We start from the raw sequence: 22,735 nt of genomic DNA on the forward strand, positions 1-22,735 counted from the left end.
TTGAATTTTTGCAAACCCTTTTGTTGTAATGCTTTGTACTTGGGGCTTGTATCAATTGAAATAACAAAACAATGTTTTCATCTGAATTGCAGTGCCTCTACACAGTTAATCGACTAAATCTCTAGTGTTAGTATTTCTGCTATTTTCAGAAAATTCATATTCTCCCAATTGCTCGAGCTAGTGCTTTTATTATAATTTTTAAATAGTTGTTTTGTAGAAATTACTTGGGATGTTTTGGGGATGTAACATTTTGATAGCACTTCATAGGCGTTTTTCTTTAGAGATGATGGCTTTCAGTAACATTAGCATGAGTCATAGAATACAGTATGTGTTCCCTAAGTATATTGTTTTCTAGTCTTTGTGTTCTGTGTCAGACTAACTCACCTTTTATCATTCATATATTTTACAGATTACTTCAGATATGTCAGAAATATATATGACAGCAAATGTTTCCTTTATTGCTGAGGAGTTACTGCTCTTCACCAGGTTATTCGCAGTCTCTGGTTTGAACTTCAAAATTGGTGATATTTACATCAAAATTTTGTATTTGTCGTCCTTAACAGAAAGGGCTATTGCAAGACATGAAGTCAGAGAAATAGAACAACGTCATACAGTAGATGGTCCTCGACAAGATGTGACACTGGATGAAGAAGATGATGTGGTGATTATTTACAACAGAGTACCTAAGACTGCCAGCACATCCTTCACAAATATTGCCTATGATCTTTGTGCAAAGAACAAATATCATGTTCTACATATCAATACAACCAAAAATAATCCTGTTATGTCTCTGCAAGATCAGGTAAGCTGCTGCCTTTGGGATGTCTTTATTAAACAAGAAGAAAGTACGGAAAACTTTTTTGCTATTGCAAACTTAATGGTCTCATAGAATTGGCTTTTATGTCATATTTTCCAGTATAAAAGACTTCTAATGTGTTTACATTTACTTTGTAGACAAATAATATTATTTATTAAATAATAAGCTTAGGTTTTTGCTGGTCTACTGGAGGTGGTAAGTATCTGTTTATCAGACAAAAACAAAGCTAAAAAGGACCACAGCTAGGGCACAAGTGACCTTTGTTGTTGTAACTGTAAAAGTTTATTGTATTGTCAACTGTCTGGCTTTTGGCTGTGTAATCATACTTGCCTGTCGTCTCCCTCTGCAGTGAATGCAGTCTTACGTGCGTTGGTCTCTGAGTAGCGCAGACACTGTGCCTGGCTGTCAGGGCTGCACTTCTGTCATCGGTCGCTAAAATCAGTGTAGTCCCAGGCTAGAAATGATCATGGCTACCACTGCTTCAGATGATGAGTAGTAAAAAAAGATGATGGAGGATCAGTGCTCTGTTTTTCTTGAGGTGGGGTGTGGTGAGGGGGTAGGGGTTTCGTTTTATTTTTTAAAATAATATATCTTTTTGCTCGTCATGAGTTCACATGCAAGGAATTGAGGTCAGAGGTCTAAAACATCACTATGTCGTCATCCCTGCCCATAAAACAAATGTTTCCAAACTCTCAAGTGTGTACTACCACTTGTATGCTGATCATCTTAAGTTGATGGGCGGCAGAGGCAGGAGCTGTTCTGCACTGCAGCATGTCAGCACTGAGGCTTCCAGCTCCTTTAAGTGCCTGCCTACAGGCAGAAGCAGCTCAGCACAGCTGCTGGAGGGGGGCGAGGGGAAGCAGATGGAACAGGGCCCTCCACTTTCAGTTCTGTATGTGGGACAAAGACTGAGAGTAGGGATCTCGGTGCAGGGGATGTAGAGTGTACTTGGGGTGGGACTGGGAACCTGTTTTGTGGTTGTGGGGTTGTGTTACTGTTGGGTTTTTGCTGTTGTGAAATCTTTTCCTAAATATAAAGGTGATATTGTCATACATGATTACTGAGATTACTAAGAGTAAGTCTGGTAGCAGTCCCTATAGTCCTATCCACTGCAGAGAACAAGTAGTAAAGACCTGTGTGCCAACAGCAGAGAGATTTTTCAAAAGATTTAACAAGCCTATATCTGTTAATTAAAAGTCCTGCTCAGGTCAGTCATACTTAGCGCTGTACTTCCAAACACAGATTCTGTTTCTGTCAAGGTATCTCTTTGAGTTGTAGTGGATAGGAGAGCTAGTCACTGATGGTATAAATTAAACACAGGCAACCTTCCCTTAAATTTCTACTTTTGTTTGAATTTCATTCAAGTCAAATTTGTTCTTTACTGGCTTAGATTTATCTAAGAGAACCTCTCCTGCTCAACTTCTGTGTAATAATTAGCTACTGATAAATGAAAATCCATCAGTGCTGGGCATGTATACAATACTAGCAGCCCTACATTGATGTGATACTATGCTGTTGTCCAAGGTGGTATATTGTGTGGTTTAATTAGACAGTTGATACTCCTTCTTCAGTGGCCATTAGCTGGGAGATGCTGACAGTATCTTTACATATTGCATGGTTTTTTAAAGAAGAATAAATAATTATTTGCCTTCAGCATTTCAAGATAGCAACTTGCCATTGTAAGTCATATATTGCAATCTGGAGATGGTGAGGATGCTGAGCAGTAGCTGATGAAGGTTTACTCTTTGTGGGCTTAGGTATGCATGTAATATTCGCATCACCTTCATCAGTGTAGCTGACTTGAGTGCATTAGGTGCACCAGTAGTAAAATACATAAATACATCATAGAGGTAAAATTTTCATATCAATGATGCTAAAACACACCTCCCTAAGCAAGGTGAAGATTGTCTGGGACCTGGCATAAATTTGTAAGCCCTCTGTTTTGCACTACTTCTGCTGTACTTTTTCAAAACTATTCTAATTTTGTAAGAGATGTAAAGTTCTCTGCCTATGTGTGAAACCTTTGCTTCTTGAATGCAATTTGAAAAAAAACCCTATTTAAAGTCCACTCCAGATATAATTTGTACCTGATTTGAGATAATCTGATAACAGTCCCTAATGCATCCATTTTAGTTTCAGATGGACTTGTCCCAACAGCCCGTCTTTCTTTTAGAGCTTCTCTGACAGCAGGATCCTGTGAACTGCCCTCTTTCCACAGGTTGGGCCTTTTCTTTGCAGCAAGCTGAATGCCATGTTGCCCATGTTGCATTTCTGATCTGTGTGGTCTGTAACAAAAACTCTCATTAAATCAGAGTAGCTGCTTGGTTGGATTTCATTTGTTACTGGCATGTTTCAGTACTGATACTTTTTGTCCCTGTAAGTATGCCTTTGTTATGGATAGTTGGATGGCGTACCAGCCACACAAACTTGAGGTTTTTTATTACATGGTAAAATTGTCATCTAAAACATTTAAAACTAAACTACTGTTCTATCTTGAGGCATGTATTCTTGACATATAATTAGAAAAGGGGATATGAGAACACATTCCCTGTACTGTCGTTGTGAACATAGAAAAGCCATGGTATCCAGCATTTCACTACCTTGGCTTGCTGTTTTCTGTTTGTTGGTCTTTTTTCTCCTGCAGTTTCTCTATTAATTTTTCTCAAAAGAGCATCCTGAAAGTATCTTCCTTCCAAATGTATTCCAAAGCAGCAGCCTCTCAGAGGATAGCGCGCTTATGGTGACTTCAGTAGTACTTATTTTCTCTGCTGGTGAAGGTTTCGATGGCTGTTAGAAGTGGAACAGGTAAAAGGTTGCAGCAGCTCTGGTAGAAGTGGAAGTACTGTCATGTGCTCCTGAACATTTAAAAATTTTTCTCTTGGAGTTAGATGGCCTAGTGAGTACTACTGTCCACTGCTGTACGTGAGGCAATTGTATTTTTCCTTCTGAGAAAGAACTCTTCATGTGAAATGGGCATCCTGGCTGTACCGTGGCTGAACTGAACTCTTTTTTCGCCATCTCACAAAATTACTTCTCAGCTACGCTTGTCTTGGGCTTGCTTGTGGTTTCTCATAGCCTGCAGACAGAGGTGTGCTGCTAGCCTGTTCTCAATGTTCCCAACCCTCTGATTTAGAGCAACTGTTAAGTTATTAGCTTGTATGACAATTTGGATAGCTAAGCTACCATTGCCTTCCTGCAGAGGGTTTCTGGTTCAGTCATCCCATTATGCTTGGTCTTTAAGTCAGAATCTGAAGTTTGACACCGTGTTGGTCTTCAGTCTTACTTGAAAGCCCCTTTTTTGTAGTTCAAATGGAAAATCCTTGCGTGTCCTCACCAGGCTGGGCTTGTGACATTCATCCCCCTAGTTATTTGTAATTTTAAGTCAGTTTATTCAGCAATTGACAAACAGAACTAGACTATAACAATGTTAGAAGCTGGGGCTTTTTCAGTTTCTAAAAGTCCATGTGATACCCAGCCACAGAGTAATGACTATACCACCTCTGGGGTTACGGGGTTTGTAGGTGTGTGTTCAGACTGTAGAGATTGATGGAAGCAGTTAGCGGACAGAGGTGACAGCTCACAACATCACTTTGGTTTGCACACACACATTTCCCAGGGCTTTTTGCTCAGACCTAATGTACTTGGTTGGTTTGTTTTGTTTTGTTTTTTTCCTTTTGGCTCACTGGGACTTGTTTTAAATTCTTATCGTCCTAGAAACTGAATGTATTTAACTTACCTTGCAGGACATCTTATGCCCCCAGAGTATGTTTGATCTGGCTTTTTAATTCAGTGAAGCTCAGCTCATTTCTCACTTACTAAAGGCTGTGAAGCAACTTTGTAGCTGATTATATAAAAGCACGGTGAAACAACTTCACAGGAACTCCATTCACATCTATCTGAACTTTTAAAGTAACCTAAAATTTTATTCAGGGTTCAGATGGAGAAGCTTGCTTAAGCTTCTCTTGAAAGCTCCAGTATCTGCTAAGCCTTGAAAAGAAAGGTAAAATTGATCATATTTAACAGTATGAACCAGCAAGCAATATTCATTGCTGCCCTAAAACGTGTAAATCCAGACTCATTAGGCTGTCTGTGACTTGGAACAATTCTGATTTTTGGAATGCTGCAAAGTGGGGTGGGGGGGAAATAATTTGTTGCCTGCAGGCTAGTTATAGGTGTTAAAAACTTAAATTCTCGAGGGCAAAACATGTTGCTGGTCCATCTTAAGGCAGATGTAAATGTCACAGCTGTCTTATAAAACCTTCTGAGCCTGCTCAGCACAGGAAGGACATGGACCTGTTGGAGCAGGTCCAGAGGAGCGCCACGAAAATGATCGAAGGCCTGGAACACCTCCCCTGTGAGGACAGGCTGAGAGAGTTGGGGTTGTTCAGCCTGGAGAAGAGAAGACTCCAAGGAGACCTGATTGTGGCCTTTCAGTACCTGAAGGGGGCTTATAAGAAAGATGAGGATAGACTTTTTAACAGGGCCTGTAGCAATAGGACAAGGGGTAATGGTTTTAAACTAAAAGAGGAAAGGTTTAGACTAGATCTAAGGAAGAAATATTTTACACTTAGGGTGGTGAAACACTGGCACAGGTTGCCCAGGGAGGTGGTAGATGCCCTGTCCCCAGAAACATTCAAGGTCAGGTTGGATGGGGCTTTGGGCAACCTGATCTAGTGGAAAGTGTCCCTGCTTACTGCACAGGGGTTGGACTAGATGACCTCCATCGACCCTTCCAACTCAAACTATTCTATAATACTATGATTCTCTTATCTTGTCTGGTGTTAATAAAAGATGAGAACATCCATTCTATGTCCGTAAAATAATATTTCCTTATCAGACAGTGACATTGTAAGACAAAAACAATAAAGGATTTTTTTTTAACTATCACCGGAGCACCTGAAGTTTGATGCCAGATGGTGGCATGGGGATCTAAGGCAGAACTGACCCTTGGGATTTTGCACTTAACATTTCCCTGTGTCTAGTCCTAGTCTATTAGAAACTGAGATTAGTAACTGAAATTAGATTTCAGAAAGCTTGTTCATGGAAATGTAAGTGAAATGCACGCTTTGATGTGCATGCTGCACTACACACAATAGGTGGCATAACTGCTTTACTTGTGGGGTTGCATCAACCAACCATGAAGGAAGGGACAATAATATATACTTTGCATTAAGGAAACTTCTTTCCTAGGTATAGAAATATTCATAGCTGAGGCTCTCCACTGAAAATATCTTGTCATTAATCTTTGAAAGGTACAGTCAATGAAAGTGTGGTTTGTTTCAGTAGCAGTACAGGTAGTTCAACTGGATTCAAAAAGTCTCATAGATATATTATCAGATTGTGCTGTGAACAAACCAGACAGAAAGCCAATGCAGTTTATGAAACACCATTGTACAACATTGTGCAGTGTTTTTCAGCTAGATTTGCCACAATTTTTATGTGCAATATATGATTTAAATTGTGAAATGCCACAGACTGTGAAACTTGTACACTGAAAAAATGACACTGCTTGTTATTAAAAAGTAATATCCATTTCTTTTACCTGAGAGTCCAGGAGCCAGTGTTTCAAGAAATAAGTAAAGGTTATCAACCTCTTAAATCCTAGACTGTGAGTTTTGCACATTTGAAGAAACAGCAGGAGGCCAGTCTTGCTTCTTGGAATCCTCAATTGGTTATAATAAATAATAAATATCATGTTTCAGAACACTCAATCTATTAGACCTTACAGAATGTTAGTGTGCTGTCTTGAGCTTTCAAAACTTCCTGGTTTTTTCTTTCTTGTCTCACCTCAGTATCTTTGTGGTTATCCATGTCACTGTGTAACAGAAAAGATATTGTAGATGTGCAGGGAATGCTGTCTTCTAATTCTCAGCTTCAGAAATAGCATATCTTTGTCAGACAGCTCAGGCAGTACAAATTTATCATCTTTTCTTCATTATCCAATTCACTAGTTTTGAAATAACTTTCAGAGTTAAATGCTTTGATGTTAAAATATTCTGTTCATCTAATAAAGCCAAGCTGTATCAGGATTTCCATGTCCCACTTAATTTGATCATACTTTCTGGTTTGGGGCGTGTATCTTGTTTTTATCTTTGAAATTAAAAACTATTCCTATTTTTGTGAAGTTTGCCGATAACTGCTTTATCAGCCCTTGTTTAAGGGCTACTTGTTGCTTTAACATGGAAGTTACACTGAAATGTTAGGCTTAAGGTAACTATTCAAAATATTAAACTGTAGATCTAATTTACGGTGTATACATTAATACAATTTCTGGATTACTCATGTGTTGCACTTTGGTATGGAGGAGCAAATGAATGATCGGATTTGTTTCTTATGTCTTGCTAAAAGAAGTCTAAGAACATGCTTGTAAATCTGGTACAGTTTTATTTGAGTGACTAAATACAGATCAGACAATTCCATCAAAGCTGTACTTGCATTTCTACTTCTTGCTAAGGGAATTCCTCATTCCTTTCAAATTACAAATAAAATGGAGTGACAAAAATTTAAATGTTTGTCTTGCTAATGTTTTTGTGATAGCTTTCCTTAAATTTTCCTTCTGATTGCTATATTCTGCTTTTGTTTAGTTTCTGATCATTAAATTGTGATGATCTGAAATAGGTCCTCTGTATGCTTTCAGAAAAGTCTGTTTTATCTGGCACAAATTATTTGGTAATATTCAAAACAGACTTTTTTTCTAATGCATTATGAGATGTTACTTAAAAACCAGAGAATACCACGTATGAGGAAGCTAAATGTGTTCCAGCTGTACGGAAACACTTTCTGCTGCCTGCTTTTACAGGTCCGATTTGTGAAGAATGTGACTTCCTGGAAGGAAATGAAACCAGGATTTTACCATGGACATATCTCATATTTGGACTTTGCAAAGTAGGTTACCCTTGAATTTATCTGTTGAGTAGCATAGTAGTTTAAGTTTCTTGGATCCTGCTGGGATATTAGTGCCCTCTAGTGATGGAAGTCTGACAACTGCAGTTTTGAAAAATTCACACGCTGAAATTCCGAAGATGAGCAATGTTTGGTTTTGATTTTCACAGTTTACTCTTGTCTTTTTGCATGATAAAATGTAGCCAATAAACTATTTGTATGCTAGGTTTAGTATTCCTTGACTGAATTACAAGGTTGTTTTACTGAAAATCCTGAATTTTCTCTGGAACATTGGCAGTTCTGCTTTAGGATTAGCTTCCCATTCTGGGAAGTTTAAGATACCTGTTCTCAAATATGTTTCATATAACAAGTGATACCACCTGCCACTTCTTGATCAGATTGTCCCTTTACACTGTATCAAAATATTAAAAGTTATATTTTAAAGCAGTTCTCTGGCCTATAGTAATTTGTCTTGCTCTAAAAAGCACTGAAATAATTCTTGTGGAGTTAAATCCTGTTACTTCTAAAATCAATTTAAAAGAAAATGAGGTAAAAATCCCCCCAGTGACTTCAAAGGTTCAGGATCATGTCTGTATTCTTGCTTCCATGTGTTTCTTTTCTGGTATTTTTTTGACTTCTGGATCTAAAGCAGTGATCCTCAGTAGCTCAGTCTTGTGAAACCTTCCCTTGAACTGGCAAGTCAGTTTTGCTTAAGATGCTTACTATGCAGTGCTTCATCTCGCACTTGCAGCATGTGGAAAATGGTTTAAAATTGAAAGTGGATTTTTCTCGACTGCACAAACAGTAGCTAACCACTACTTTTATCTCTTGCTGCTGGTCAGTCCTCAGTAATGTTCTGTTTCTGTGTATGAAAACATTTATTTAATGAAATTAGGTTTTTGTATGTAAGAATTTTTGTTTGCTTATTGCTTTTAATTTTTCATCCTGTTATGTACACTGATTTTTAATTCTAGCTTTTTATTACAAAGAATGAGAAGGGGAAGTGAGAGCTTCAGAGATTCCCAGAACAGTATATTATAGAATAGCAAATGTTAAAAGCTATAGTAGTAGCTGGAAATTACCAATGGCACCAAGTAAAAACTTCAAATTTACAAAAAGTAACAGGCAAGAGGGCTTAATTGCAAATCAATCAATAAAATAAAATGTATCAAATTTCATTAGCTTACTTTCTGCCTTTTTAAAGTTGGAATGCTGCAACATTAATAAACCCCTGAACTGCATAACAGCTTTCTGGAACAGCAAAGGTGAATGTCATTTTATACATTACTCACTTCATAAAGCTGAAAACAATTTCAGATACTGGAACTTTTAAAATTGGAATAATTATTTTACATCTAGAAAGCATCTAAACAATTTCACAGATTTCTTTAATTTGCATTGTCCCTCCAGGACTGTGTTATCCTTGTGTTTGTTGTTTGTTATCCTTTCACCTAAATGATTAATTTTTTGCCCAGATCATGTGCAAATCCATATGTATGTACAATCCAGCACAAACATTTCCAAGGGCTTTGACACCTTAATTTAGCCCACAGATATATATTATTGGTTGAGTCTGCTACTATATCAAAATGGTTTGTCACAGCCTTGTACAGCACTTGCAGTAGAGTCTGCAGAAGGGGACACACATGCATGTCTCAGGCACTTCAGCGGACCTGAAAGCAGGTGCAGCTCAAAGTCTGGACTTTGCATCAAAATGGTTGAAACAGTCACAGACTCCTATTTTGCAGACTTTGGGAGTAAGAGCTGGCATACAGACATCTGTCATCAATACCAGCTTTAACTGCTACAGTCTGGTTAATTCCTACTCTGCTGGCAGCATCTGAAGAATCAGTTGCCCTTTCTGTAGCCTTTAAAAATTTCTGTGTCTGTAGTGCTGGTCTTTTGATAAAGTAATGCCTTTTAATTTTTTTTTTCTAACTTCCTCTTTTTTGCTCCTTCTTCTATGTTTCTGTTCTTCAGCTTTTCAACTTAAGAATCCTCATATAAGCAGTATCTGGTATTATAATTTACAGAACACCACTTTAGCAATAATGGTACTGCATCTTAAAACTATGAGTGCTCTCTGTTTCAGCCAAGCTAGGAGACTTGAATGGCCCTCTGTCAATGGAGAACAATTTGCCAGTTTACATGGGAACATAAGAGAGTTTTTTTTTTCCAGCTCTTAGCTTTACTTCAGGGCACTTGGCACATTTGTAGTTCCCATTGCGATATAACCTCTTTACTGTGGCAAATAAATATGGTACCCAAACATTAATGTCTCAAATGGAAAAGAAAGTAAAACTGAGAAATGTATCATAAAAACTGTCCTGAATGTAGATCACTGAAAGGTAGCATTTGTACAAAACAGTTTTGGTGGTTTAAATCTTTCTTGTGTGTCCCATGAGCTTACCACCTCCTTTTGTCAAGCTTCCTGATTGTACCATGGTAAATCAAAATTTGCTTAGGGTAAATGTCTAAGGAAAAGTTTTATCTCTTCAGATAGAAAAGTTAATGCAGTTACAGATACTATCTTAGGCTTACATTTAATAAGCATAGCCGTATGGATTCAACCGAGGTAGTGGATGGGCTCTGAGTTCTGTCTTCCTTCTGTTATAGTTCATGTCTCTGAGAGGTGAAGACCTGCCAGGAAACCCACTTGCAGCATTGCATAGCACAGTTCAGAAGGGCAGGAACTCAATATCGAACTTCCTGTACTTATAAACAGATACGTGGCTGCTAGACTAATTAAGGCATTTCTATAGAGTCAGGATGGTAGTAGAAACATTTTTAGTATCTATTGTGTCATCATATTTCAATTTTGCTTGTTTCTCTAATAAAAAAACCCTATAATCACAATCCTAGGAAAACTGAAATTGCACTGACTTCCACATTCATGTAACGTACTGGGTATGAGGATGAGAGGAAGTGATCATTAAACTTCCTCTTGCCATCATCTTCTCTGTATATAGATTTCAGTTGTACCAATGGAGACAGGCTTTTCAGTATTAGATGAGAAGCTTTGATTTGGCCTTTAAAAGACATTTTTTCCTTTTTTACTTTAGATTTGGTGTTAAAAAGAAGCCAATTTACATAAATGTCATAAGAGATCCTATAGAACGACTAGTTTCTTATTATTACTTTCTGCGCTTTGGAGATGATTACAGACCAGGGCTACGGAGACGAAAACAGGGCGATAAAAAGGTAAGGTACACTTTATTATATATGTTGTTCCTACTAAAGTTAGTGTGAAAACAGTTTTTAAAACTGTCCTGATAAAAGCTGTATTGTTGTTGGATCAGCCTTGGTGATGACGGAGGCTTTGTAAGTTATTTTCTCCACTTTTTGTCCATACTGCACCAGAGTATAACATTAAGTATGTTCTTTGTAACCTTGTAAATTCACTTTATGTTGCAAGTTGTTAAAAAAATTAAATAAAATTTAAAAATGTTTTCAGGTACCTAGAGTTGTAAGTGTCAGGTTAAGCTTCTCCTCCTATGTAAGGAATCTACGTCTCTTCTTGCTGAAGACTGAGAGATGCATTTTTCACTGAACTCTGTATAACTGCTGATACTTTGGCTTTAATGTTTATTTTTTTTTATAATTAGCAACCCAATTTTTTAATATAAATATTGCAATGAAATTTTACAAAGAGTCTGCCTGAAAACTATGGAGTATGAGTCATACATTTCTATGCTTCCTCCATCTGTCCTACGAGGCTATAGGAGTAGTTCAAGTTAGTACATTGAAACTTTGATTACTAATACAGTTTCAGAATGGTAACATCATTTAGGCTCCGTAATATTCCAGAAAGAATTTATACATCCACTGTCATAGTTTGCAGTAAGACGTTTGTTGGAGCATGTGGCTTTGGACTTTTCTTAAATCAGGGAGAAAAGTAGGGTGTTAAGTATACAAATATAGTTTATAAAACTATAGTTAGAACAGTGTGGAAGCTTTTATAAAATGTAAGGGGGTTTAGTACTTTACAGAGCCAAACTGCTTAAAATTTCAGTGGCAATATTTTTGTAAACTGATTATTTTTTTCTGTAATGTTGAAAATTTAGTGTAGCACTAAAGAGACATTGAAAAAAATAACTAAGCAAAAATCACACTGAACACAGCTTAGGCTATAAACACCAAGACAACTGATAAATATGACTAATCATTTTGTGTGCTCCGCCCCATCCCAACAGTGTTTTTTAAATATTGTGAACAGACCATTCCTCTTTCCTTTCCAGTAGATAACTAAATGCTCCTCTGTTACTTAGGTTTTGGCTCCATCTTCTGCTACTGCATTTCAGTTTATCCAGACATCCTACATCATAGGTAGAGGAAAGCTTCAAGCAGAACTGTAATTGAAATTATGCTTTAAAAAATGTGTCTTCATAGACTGGCTACAGAAATGGTTTGGTGTTACTATATCATAAAGGCATTTTTTAAAAGGGAGACAGGATCTCATATCTTATAACCTACTCTGTTCCTTTTCATGAGGAGCATGATTTGCCCAGTGGTCCTTCCTGGTAGAGATGGATGAGGTGGAAAGCTCAGCATGCTACGTAGTTCGAACTGTTCATAGGACTTAACATGTAGTAAAATAATAATAATCCAAACAGATTTATTGGGTAGTCACTGGGAAACCTGAAGTCAAAATCCCTAATGCTGCTGCTTGGTAGACTGCATTTTAAGTTCTGATTTGCTGGAAGAAGTTGAACTGCATTCCTATTTATAATGTTTGTAATGCCTTGTATTATTAAGTTTATGTTTTTCTATTTATGATGCTTTTTTTCATTTTGTCACTAACATACCACTTTACTTAGGTCTGAGACTTAGTTGTCGCCATACAGATATAACTTGTCTTGTAAGCATCCCTAGTTCATTCAAAGTGAAACTGATTTGCTATGCCAAGTTTTAGGGTTTCTTTCATTTAAATCAGGTAATACTGTTCTTCCACGTTGTTTCCAAGAAAGCTGCACATGTATAGATGGTGTCAGTTTTACATACATTTGATATAAAATTCAGTAAGCTCTACGATGGATTGACCCAATCGCAGAGTCTGTAACACTGGTATCTGTTCTAATCTGTGTTATAGTAGATTCTCTAAGAGCTCTGAAAATGAAAAGCAGGGAAGGTCAAAAATGCAATCTTTCTAATGGAAGTCAATTGTGCCTTTATTAAGTGGAAAGGAATCTTGGTGTACTTCACACCCTCGCCCCCTCCCAGTCCATACCACAGCATTTCTGTGGAAGAGTTCTTCATTAATTTTCTCTCTATAGCCTTGTGCTTCCAAAGTTACAGGTAGCTTGGCTCCAAGAACAGAGTCTCTAAAGACAAGTGTTTCTTATAATAAAATCTCTGGACGAAGCAGTCAAGGTGAGTATATAGGAGGACGTGGGGAAGGAAGCCTGTCCTATTTCATCTTACTTAGAAAATTACTCACTTGCTTTTGCATATTAACTATAAGGTAACCTGCAGGTATAAGCAAAGAACTCTTTCTTTTGACAGATGCCAGTTCATATTTAGTATGTACCTTTGTAATTTTGTGGGTGCATTTAAATAATTTAGTTCTTACATAACGTTGTTGTTATAAAGGACTCATGATAGATCTGTGCAGAATTTCTCTAGAGCACTGTGCTAGAGAAAGCATACCAATGCCTTGTTTTCCTAGTTAAGCTGCATTTTTATATGTGATATGTGACATGTCTGAGCTGTTCTAAACTCAAAGTGTAATGTGGACCAAGACACCACATGTTAGTCCCTGCTGGGCCTGATATCAGTAAGTTTTTCAGATTATCTCAGGAACTTCACCTCAAAATAGAAGCAAAGGACGTTGTCCTTGTTCTAACACCGAATAATTAAACATGTATTTGTACATAGCTGTTTGGAAGAGAAACTTGTAATTATACAGAAGAAACATTCTAAAAATTGTCTATGTGATCACTTATTTCTTCTTAAATAATTATTTAAAACATCTATCCTAGATACCTGCCTTATATCTTGATTAGAAATATCATAAATACTTTCTTTATGGTGGCTGGGTAAAATACGAGTTCTTATTGGAACTGTGTTACTGCAGCTGAAACTGTGTTGCTGCAGCTGTCTATCCATGTAGAGCTATGTTGTATGGAATATCCTGTGATGCAGAGAACAACTTGCTTTCACTTTTTCTGATTGGCAAAAACAAATACGCCTCTGAAATGGCAGTTATTTGTCATAATATTTAAAATGTAATGGAACATTGTTTAATCTGAACCATAAAATGTGTGGTGTTCTATGGTATAAAGATCCAGCTGTTCCAGTATCACACAAATCCTGATGACATTTGACACTGTATCTTTAGAAACTTCCTTTGTAAGGGAAAAATAATGATACCAACACTTTTTGGCTGTTTTTGTTTGTTTTGACATATAGAGTTTATCAAGGTTATAGTAAAGCTATGTCAAATATATCAGGTAAGATCAATTTTTTATTAGTTCTAATAGACAAATAGGTCCTACTAATAATACCATGAAAGCAAGTCTTAGAAAAATTACATTTTTTTTCTTTCACATGATATCTTGTGTTGTTCTGTCTCTGCTACATTTAGCAAGTAACCAGGTTGAGATGTTTGATACACATCCTAGATATTAAAGCTCAGCTCAACTTTGTCTTTGTTCTAGACCTTTGATGAATGTGTGGCAGCTGGAGGTTCAGACTGTGCTCCAGAGAAACTTTGGCTTCAAATTCCATTCTTCTGTGGCCACAGCTCCGAATGCTGGTAGGGAGACAAGTGTAGCTTAAATTGTTAGTCAAGTATCTCAGTGCTGAAATCTAAACTTAGCAGATTTGATTATGTAGCACAGTTGGGGGACTGTACATAGTGAAGCAGCAGGTACTTTAGTAATGTATTTTCTTTTGAAGATGCATTTTACTGAAACAGTCTTGCAGTTCTTCAAACAAGCAATATTTTAGGATACTGTATCAGCAGCACTGTGAGACAAAACAGATGTTTCCCATTTTAGAAATAATTTTTGTAGATTTGGAGTCTCCACATTTTTCTCTTATGTCAGGCTACAATATCCGTCTTTCTGGTTGGAGATATTTCGTTCAATCTTCTAGAGTTTCTGTGGAGAATAAAATAATAGAGATCAGGATAAATTTATCTTCTTGACACCCAGTAGTCAATGCTACTTAGTAGAAACTGAAACAAAAGGAAATACTGTCCGTCAATGCAGTGTGTTTTATAACAATGTCACACACTTTAAAAAACTTTTTAGCAAACTGAAAAATAAGGGGGGGTGACATAGATGATTTGAAGGATTCTGAATTAAATCAAGGGCAATTATTTGTCAGAGGTACTCTTCATCCAGACATAAGCAAAGTAAATGGCTGCTTGGGAGCTCCTCTTTCAGTGCCTTTTGCTCAAACCTATCTATACCTGGGCCAGGTGGAGAAGCAGGGAAAGAAAGAACTCTGAACTTATTTTTTCCTTCTGTCCAGAGTGAAAAAGGAGGAAAAAAAAGGAGAAATAAAAAGGAGAAAAAAAAGTCAGTTTAATTTCTGTCTGTCATTCAGTAGGGAAGTCCTCCCATTAAGCACAATGACTTTCTAGTTCAGAATTAAGCTTGTAGGATGAGAAAGGGAAGGTGTGTTCTTAACAGAACCATTTCTGGTATCTAATGTGAAAGTGGAGACTGAGTATTGACATCAACAAAATGCAAATCCTCCACAAATTGCATTAATAGAGACAGTAACCATATGCAAACATGCTTTTTTTTCATGGATGAATTACTGTCAAAATAACTAGAGGAGTCAAATTTTTAGATAAGAACACAGATGAGAGAAACTGGAAAGGGCAATAAATTTAGCAATGGTTAGAGCTGGAAAGCAGTCTTGCCTTTCCTATACAAATGTCCTGTTATGAAGTAATCTCCATCTAGGGACCAAGGATTGTTGGCTGACATCAGAACTTGCTCTAATTGTTCTCTGTCATTTTAGGAATGTGGGAAGCAGATGGGCTTTGGAACAAGCCAAATACAATCTGATTAATGAATACTTCCTAGTGGGAGTTACCGAAGAGCTTGAAGACTTTATCATGTTATTGGAGGCAGCTTTGCCCCGGTTCTTCAGGGGTGCCACAGAACTGTACCGTACAGGTATTTAAATGGTTGATTTCTATGGATTCCATGGGTTATTCATCCTCTTACCACTTTTTTTTAATGTGAATTCTTTAGACCTAGATGAACAGTTTTGAGTCTGTGCCAGGTTTGCCTCTCAGTTGGCTGATGTTCCTACAGAAGAGACAAGATCTTTAAAAGGCTCTCCATAGAAATTTTTGAGGGCAGCCCAAGTATCTTCCTGCCTTACATAGATTGTAAATATTTAAGGTTGGGTAACGGCAGTTATGTAGGTATACCACACTTCAAAAATTTTTGAAAGGTCTGATAGTGGCAGATTTCCATTTCCTCAGAAGCCCTGCTGAAATTAACTGTGCTTGATGCAACCTGGTTGACTGTGCAAAAAAGCCCAAGGGATACGAAGTCCCAAGTATATGTTTATCTTCCTGGGATCGTAGTAAGATGTTCACTATGTAGCGAGTAGCTCTGTTTCTGGGAGCTGGCCATGCAACTTATGATGAAGAAAAGGTCCATCTTAGCAGGGCTTCTGTCTGCACATAGAGGGAGAAAAGGGTCTAATGTATAGAGGCTAGATGTGTAGTATTAAGAAGTTTATTATAAAGCAACAAATAGCACTTCTTAGGGAGTCATCATTTTGGTTATCTTTGTCCCATTAAAGTATCTTGCTCTGCAGTTTTTAAAATTCTTAACATTTGATACCAGATTAACATCTAAATAATTAATTTTGAAAGACCCATCTTGCTCCAAGTACATTATGTGGAGTAATCTTGTTCCTTAAATGAAATGTTCATTCCCTGGGTTTATTAGAGTAAGGAGGAAGAATTGAAAGAACTGATGCAAAATTCATTAACATTTAGTGAGAGAGACTGCAATTTTCCAACCCTGCATGTTATGTTAATAAATCCTGGATTAAATTCTGTCATTTCTAATGCAGTTTATCAACATGCTGAGAGTATAAAACTCTGTAAATAAAAGGACTGTAAACATTTTTTAATCACATGAACTTTAAAGTGAAGTTATTGCTTTCATTTTGCATTTAGGAAAGAAGTCTCATCTTAGGAAAACAACTGAGAAAAAACTTCCCACAAAAGAAACTATTGCCAAGCTACAACAGTCTGAAATCTGGAAAATGGAGAATGAGTTCTATGAATTTGCACTGGAGCAATTTCAGTTTGTCAGAGCACATGCAGTTCGGGAAAAAGATGGAGAATTGTATATTCTGTCTCAAAACTTTTTCTATGAAAAGATTTACCCTAAATCAAACTAAGAACACTATACTGTTAGATTTATGGACCTAAATCTTTGGTCACATCATCATCTTAGTCCTCAGCCATGGAAACTAGATTGCTTGTAGACCTCAAAGACATTTCTTTATAGATCTGAGTAAAGTGGGCTGTGGATCACCTCCAGGGCGTTGGACACTGGCTAACTATGTTGGTAATCCAGAAGCAAAGGCTTCATTTCTTTTATCTAATTAATACTTTATTTGGGAGTTAATATCCTTTACCTGAAGAAATCTACACTTTAATTCGGAGCAATTAATACACACCAATTCTAGCTGAAAATATAAACAAACAAAAAAAAGCTTCTGTTGATGCTCTTTTTTTAATTTTCAGGGCAATTTATTTTCATTTCTACTTCTGTGAAAAGGAAATAATTTTTCCCAGCTTTCAACATGGAAATTTTGGTTGTATACAATATGAGTAGTGTTAATAACTGGTACATCTGTGCTTTGTTTTTGTGAATCATGTCACATGATATTACTTGGGATGGTTAATCATGGTCTGCTGAGAAATGCTGCTGCTGCTGGAATTGCCCATATTTATATATATGGTTTTATTAAAAAACTACAAATAATCATTAGTGTTAAAACATCATTTTCACATTCATATTGTAAAAAGTTAAAGAATCAGAGCAGTAGGGGTTTTGTTTTGTTTTTTATCCCCACCACCACTGACTGAGGTTGGGAAAACTGTGAAGAAAGTTGGTATTGTCTGCAGTTCGAGTTGATCCTTACACAGTGGTATAAAAATCGTAAATTCAGTATTAAGTTTCTCCATGGATTCTTTGTAGTAATTGTCAACTGAGGTATTGGTGAATCCATATTATGACTCCATTAGTGAGCTGTGGTATGGTTAGGGTTTTCCTACTACTTCGATACTTTTACCTGTAGAATATTTTTACTAAGGTGGCTTTATAATGTGTTTTAAAGCATTGCATTTATGAAAGAAGTAAAATGCTGTATATACTGCTTATTTTATGTATTTGGACCAAAAGGTTTAAAGTTACTAGTTCAAAGTGGGTTTTTTGCACCAGTTCTGTTACGTGTGAAGGGAAAAACATCACATCTCCTTCCTGGTTAACTGTTGGACATTGCTGAAATGCACTTCAGTGACCTCTCTGACTTCAATACCAGAATGTTGTCCAGGGATTCTCTTTACAGAAGTGTAGCCTTCATACTTTTTTTATGGTAAGAGGAGAAGAAGAAAAATGTCGTGTGTAGTCTGGTTGAGAAAGATGCAATGAACTTGACTGACATAATTGTATTTACGTAACTGCCTTATGTGACTATTGTAAATTTGTGAGTTGCCATTACTAACAATGTGAAACACCTGGTAGATAAAGTAAATTGAAATTTGAGAACAGATGTTTGGGGCCACTGCGTTATAGCAAATGGCAGTGGAGAACTACAAGAATTTGTTTCCTATTTAATGTTTTTAAAGATCTGAGTATTTATGCATATTACACCTGCCTTTTCCTAAAGTGCTTTTCATGGGGTTTGATGGGGGAAGGCACCGAGGAGACAAAGTAAGGAATGGTGGTAAAGATTTGAATTCCTAAGGGATGATGCTGAAGGCTTATTTTAAAATTACGAAGTGAAGTTTCTTTAACCAGCTTGTTCCTGTAACAAAAACAAAGGATGTCTGCAGCCAAAAGCAACAGCCCAGTTACAGAGGGGATAATGAGAAACTATCAAGTACATCTTGCATTTTCTTTGCTTTCTTGGATTTTTCCTTCTGAATTTTAAAAATATATCTCTCTTTGTTCTTCCCAAATAATCAGGGAAATTCCTTCTGATAGCTTACCATTTATATAGTATGACCACACATAAAATTTCCTGTTCTAGTTCTTGTCTATTGACATCATTAATAATGCCAACATGTTTGGGAATAGGATGTGTTAGTTCACACATGAAGATATGTCCTAGCTAAAGAAAGGAACTGAGGAGTCATATGCAAGAAGTAGCTACTGGAGATCTAAAAATTTCCATAACAAATCAGTAACTTTTTTGAAATAAAATGAATGAATGTTTATAATCCCAGGAAAGATTACCCACTCTGTGATAGTTTTATGTTAGATTTTATTTTGATATGTTGTTTTCTTTCAGAATAATTCGGATCAGTTTACCTTCTTGTGTCTCCTTCAGATTTTTCAGAAAAGCAACTCTAAGAGAGCAGAAGAGTTTGCTAAGTGAAAACGTACAGTATTCATCTAAGTAATGAAATAGGTGTGTAGACAAATGCTTTTGTATTGACAAGAAAAAAAATGGGCAAAACTTCTACTGATTTCAGTAGGGTCTACAGAAACCTCTTCTATTCTGGAAACAATTTTGAAAGTTGTGTTTCTTTTTTTTTCCTTCCAGGACTTAGAATTTCTTAATTATGCATCTTCAGTAACAAAAAGAATACAACGAGGTGATTTTTTTTTTTTTACTTTTAAAATAACAATATATTTTTCATAGTTCTTATAAGAAAACACATTTTATTCAATCAGGTATCACTTCCTGTTCTTTGCTGTGAAATGACAGGGTTGAGACAAACAAGAATTTTAGGAATATTTTTTTAAAATGTTAGCAACAGTTGGAGAGGTATTCATTCCAGATGTACTCTGAAAATGTTTTTGTCTGTGGAACACAGAAGGAATCAAGACTATCTAGTTTTATATCTAGTGCAATCATTAAGTCAGCTGTGAACTTTTTAGAATCCTTTGAGTTCAGAATTATCAAACTTGGGATTCCTAAAAGACAGTTTAGGAAAAGGAGCTTTACAGATTTTTAATAACCTGCTCTTTTCATCTTCTATTCAGAAATGGAAACAATCCAAATTGTTGGTATTAAAAATGTTTTACAATATATAAACAGAATGTATCTTGTGTATTTTCCCGTAATGACTTATATTGAAAAGCAGCAATACATGGATTTTTGTCATTGCAGGTTGTATGATCAGTAAACTTACTATGCAGCCTCCTGAACACAGATCTTTTAACTGAAGTCACTGTAGTCTCTGCATAGGAGTGAGATTGGCTTTTTGCCAGCCTAAGTTCATTTGAAAGGTGCTGAAATGCTCATATATATAGTTGAGAGTAGGTTTTGTTACACTGTCCTGTACTTTTTGTACAAAATTAACACACAGATTTTGTGCAAAACTGTAGCCGTGTTGAAATTCTTAATGTCGGCATAATGGCACTTGGTCCAGCTGCGCTGGCAACTACATTCCCCTAACCACAGCATGCCTGGAGCTCTTGTGATGCACTGGGCAGTGTTGACAGGAAGGCGACAGTGTTTTTAGCTCCTTCCCATAATAATTCTGCAGCCACGCAACAAGAATTTCACTCTTATTTTGTTAGTGCATCTGTAAGCAGACACAAGGCTAGGGTGCAGAATGTCCTACGTGCAAAATCCTGCTTGCTCTGGGTTGATTTTCAAGCAGCCTTTCTGTTAATGGTACACTGATCATAGCTTCATTTTCAAACAGGCATGGAAAATTTGTAGCTATACAATATGGCAGAGGGAGAAGCAGCCCGTCCTGGTCGTCTGAAATGCCTTTTCTGGGTACTTAGTTTTTCTGAAGATGCTTCGCTATTTTTACTTTCCAGGAATAAACATTTGCTTATTTATGGTCTCAGAGCAGTTCTATTTTATATCAGGGAAAAATCTGTTATTTTCAGTTATAATTCTGTTAACATTTTCCATTAAGCTTACCTGGCGTTGCTAAACGTGTATATGACAAAAAGATATATGGAGGACGGTCTCTGAACTGTGCTGCTTAAGCAGTCAGTGGAAAAGCCTGATTCAAGTGCACTGCCAGTTTAGCTCTTCAAAATTAGAGCATATTTTATGACTACTAGAGATTAAATTTAAGGAAACTATCAGGCTGCTTAGTTGCATGGATGCTTCCTTTGCTATAAGCCTATGCAACTATGTAGCCTTTGCAGCAGTATTTATAGAAAGAGCCCTCTTCCTGAGACTTTTCTGGAGCATAATTATAACTGTTCATACACTTGTACTGTCTGATATTTACATCAGCAGCTTTCTGTAGCTTCTGTAAAAAGAGACAGGTTTGTGAGCATTTCTAAAGCAGTACTGAATGTAATTTTGAAAAACGTGGATTGTGCTTCATGACTTCTTTCTTTTTAAACACACACACAGCTAAATAGTGCCTTTTTTCCTCACAATCCATGTTGAAGATTCTCGCTCCCACTCACCCTCCGTAAACTGATTTGTTTGTGCAATACTATTCCAACCTGAAACCATTTTGTCACAGCTGTTTGAGAAATAATCTCCATTTTTCCTTAATAAGCTGCCAGCTTTCTGTTGTTGAAGTGTTTCAGTTGATTACCTAATGCAAATGATATAAAATAAAACACCCAGTGGGAAGGGGAAAGAAAAGAAGTCTGGTGTCCTGTCTTAATATTTGCATGTCACATTCATATTAAATGCTCTTTTACTAGAAGATGTTGTTATGCAGTATTGTGAACTTCATTTGCAGCTATTGTGATTTTGGAGGGGAGGGGTGAGCTGGAGCATGGTTCGTCTGCAATAATTTCATATAGCTATAACCAACTAAATTTATAGACCTTTGGAATTTGCATTGGGCTTTCTGGACAGAAATGTAATAAATTTGCTGAGGGTATACACTGTACTGAAAGTGTCAATCAAAAGTTCTTAGTATTAAAACTGAGTTTTTTTAAGAATAGAAAACTGGCATTAAAACAAGGCACTGACACATATGTGCTTCCCTGCCTGAGGGAACAAATGACCTGGCCAATTACTGCGGTACTGGAAGACGCTCAGTTACTGCAGCAATGAGTACGGTATAAGAACTTGAGTAGAATAGCAATGTCATTTGCATGTATTTGCAAAATATAGTGAGCATGGGTACACCACTCTGTTTAGGATTCTGACGGGCACTGTAACCATTGCCCTGTAAACATTCCTGGCTGCGTGCGCTATGGAGCTGAACAGCCATCTGACCCAGCCAAGTTTCTTAATGTGATAGTTCCTAAATATTCAGTTGTCAGCCTTGATGATGAGGAACCATCATGCAGACACTCAGCAACTTCCACTTGAGGATTTTGATGGCTTTTAAATCCCCCTTTAGTTACAAGTATACTTTTCCTTACTTCTATCAGTGGAAGTGATGGGTGTCATTGTGCACAGGAACAAAGTCTCTCTGCTTATATCAGCCAGGGGGAAGTGGAGGAAAAAATTGCCTATAGAAAGGTACAAGACTTCCTAAGGCCACTGCACCTCTTTCTGAAATGATCTAGTGAACAAAATAACAGCCAAAAAAAGTTACAGTACAAAAAAGTAGCTTCTCCTGTGCAAGACAGAATGACTGTAGTGTTACAGATTTGTGTTAAATACTCATTGAACATATTTTTTAACTGATGCTGCCATTTGCACGTGTAATTAATCTCATCAGTTGGAATTCATGGGAGGGGAGTAAAAGAAGGGAGAGCGGTTTTTTGTTCAAAGCTAGATTTTTTTTCAGGTTTGGTATTTTCATTTTATTTATTGTTTGAATCTTGTATTTGATTTCAGTATAATTTCCTTACTTCTTAATAAAATGCAAGAAGTTGCTAGTGAATGTCAAAGCAATGTCCAGATGTTTTCTTGAAGCACAAGTCCCCTGCTATGACC

General features: G+C 36.8%; 1 protein-coding gene across 1 annotated transcript; it reads left to right on the top strand.

The window, feature by feature from the left end:
* Positions 1 to 563: 563 nt before the first annotated feature.
* HS2ST1 (heparan sulfate 2-O-sulfotransferase 1) lies at positions 564 to 17,673 on the top strand (the record flags this gene model as incomplete). The annotated part of the gene is made up of 6 exons (XM_010083179.1): positions 564 to 802; positions 7,617 to 7,702; positions 10,762 to 10,900; positions 14,356 to 14,453; positions 15,674 to 15,831; positions 16,854 to 17,673. Coding segments are annotated over 6 exons (947 nt in total), but the record flags the coding sequence as incomplete, so codon positions are not given.
* Between the last annotated feature and the right edge of the window lie 5,062 nt (positions 17,674 to 22,735).

Source organism: Pterocles gutturalis, unplaced genomic scaffold, assembly GCF_000699245.1.
Source record: "Pterocles gutturalis isolate BGI_N339 unplaced genomic scaffold, ASM69924v1 scaffold24020, whole genome shotgun sequence".
NCBI lineage: Eukaryota > Metazoa > Chordata > Aves > Pterocliformes > Pteroclidae > Pterocles > Pterocles gutturalis.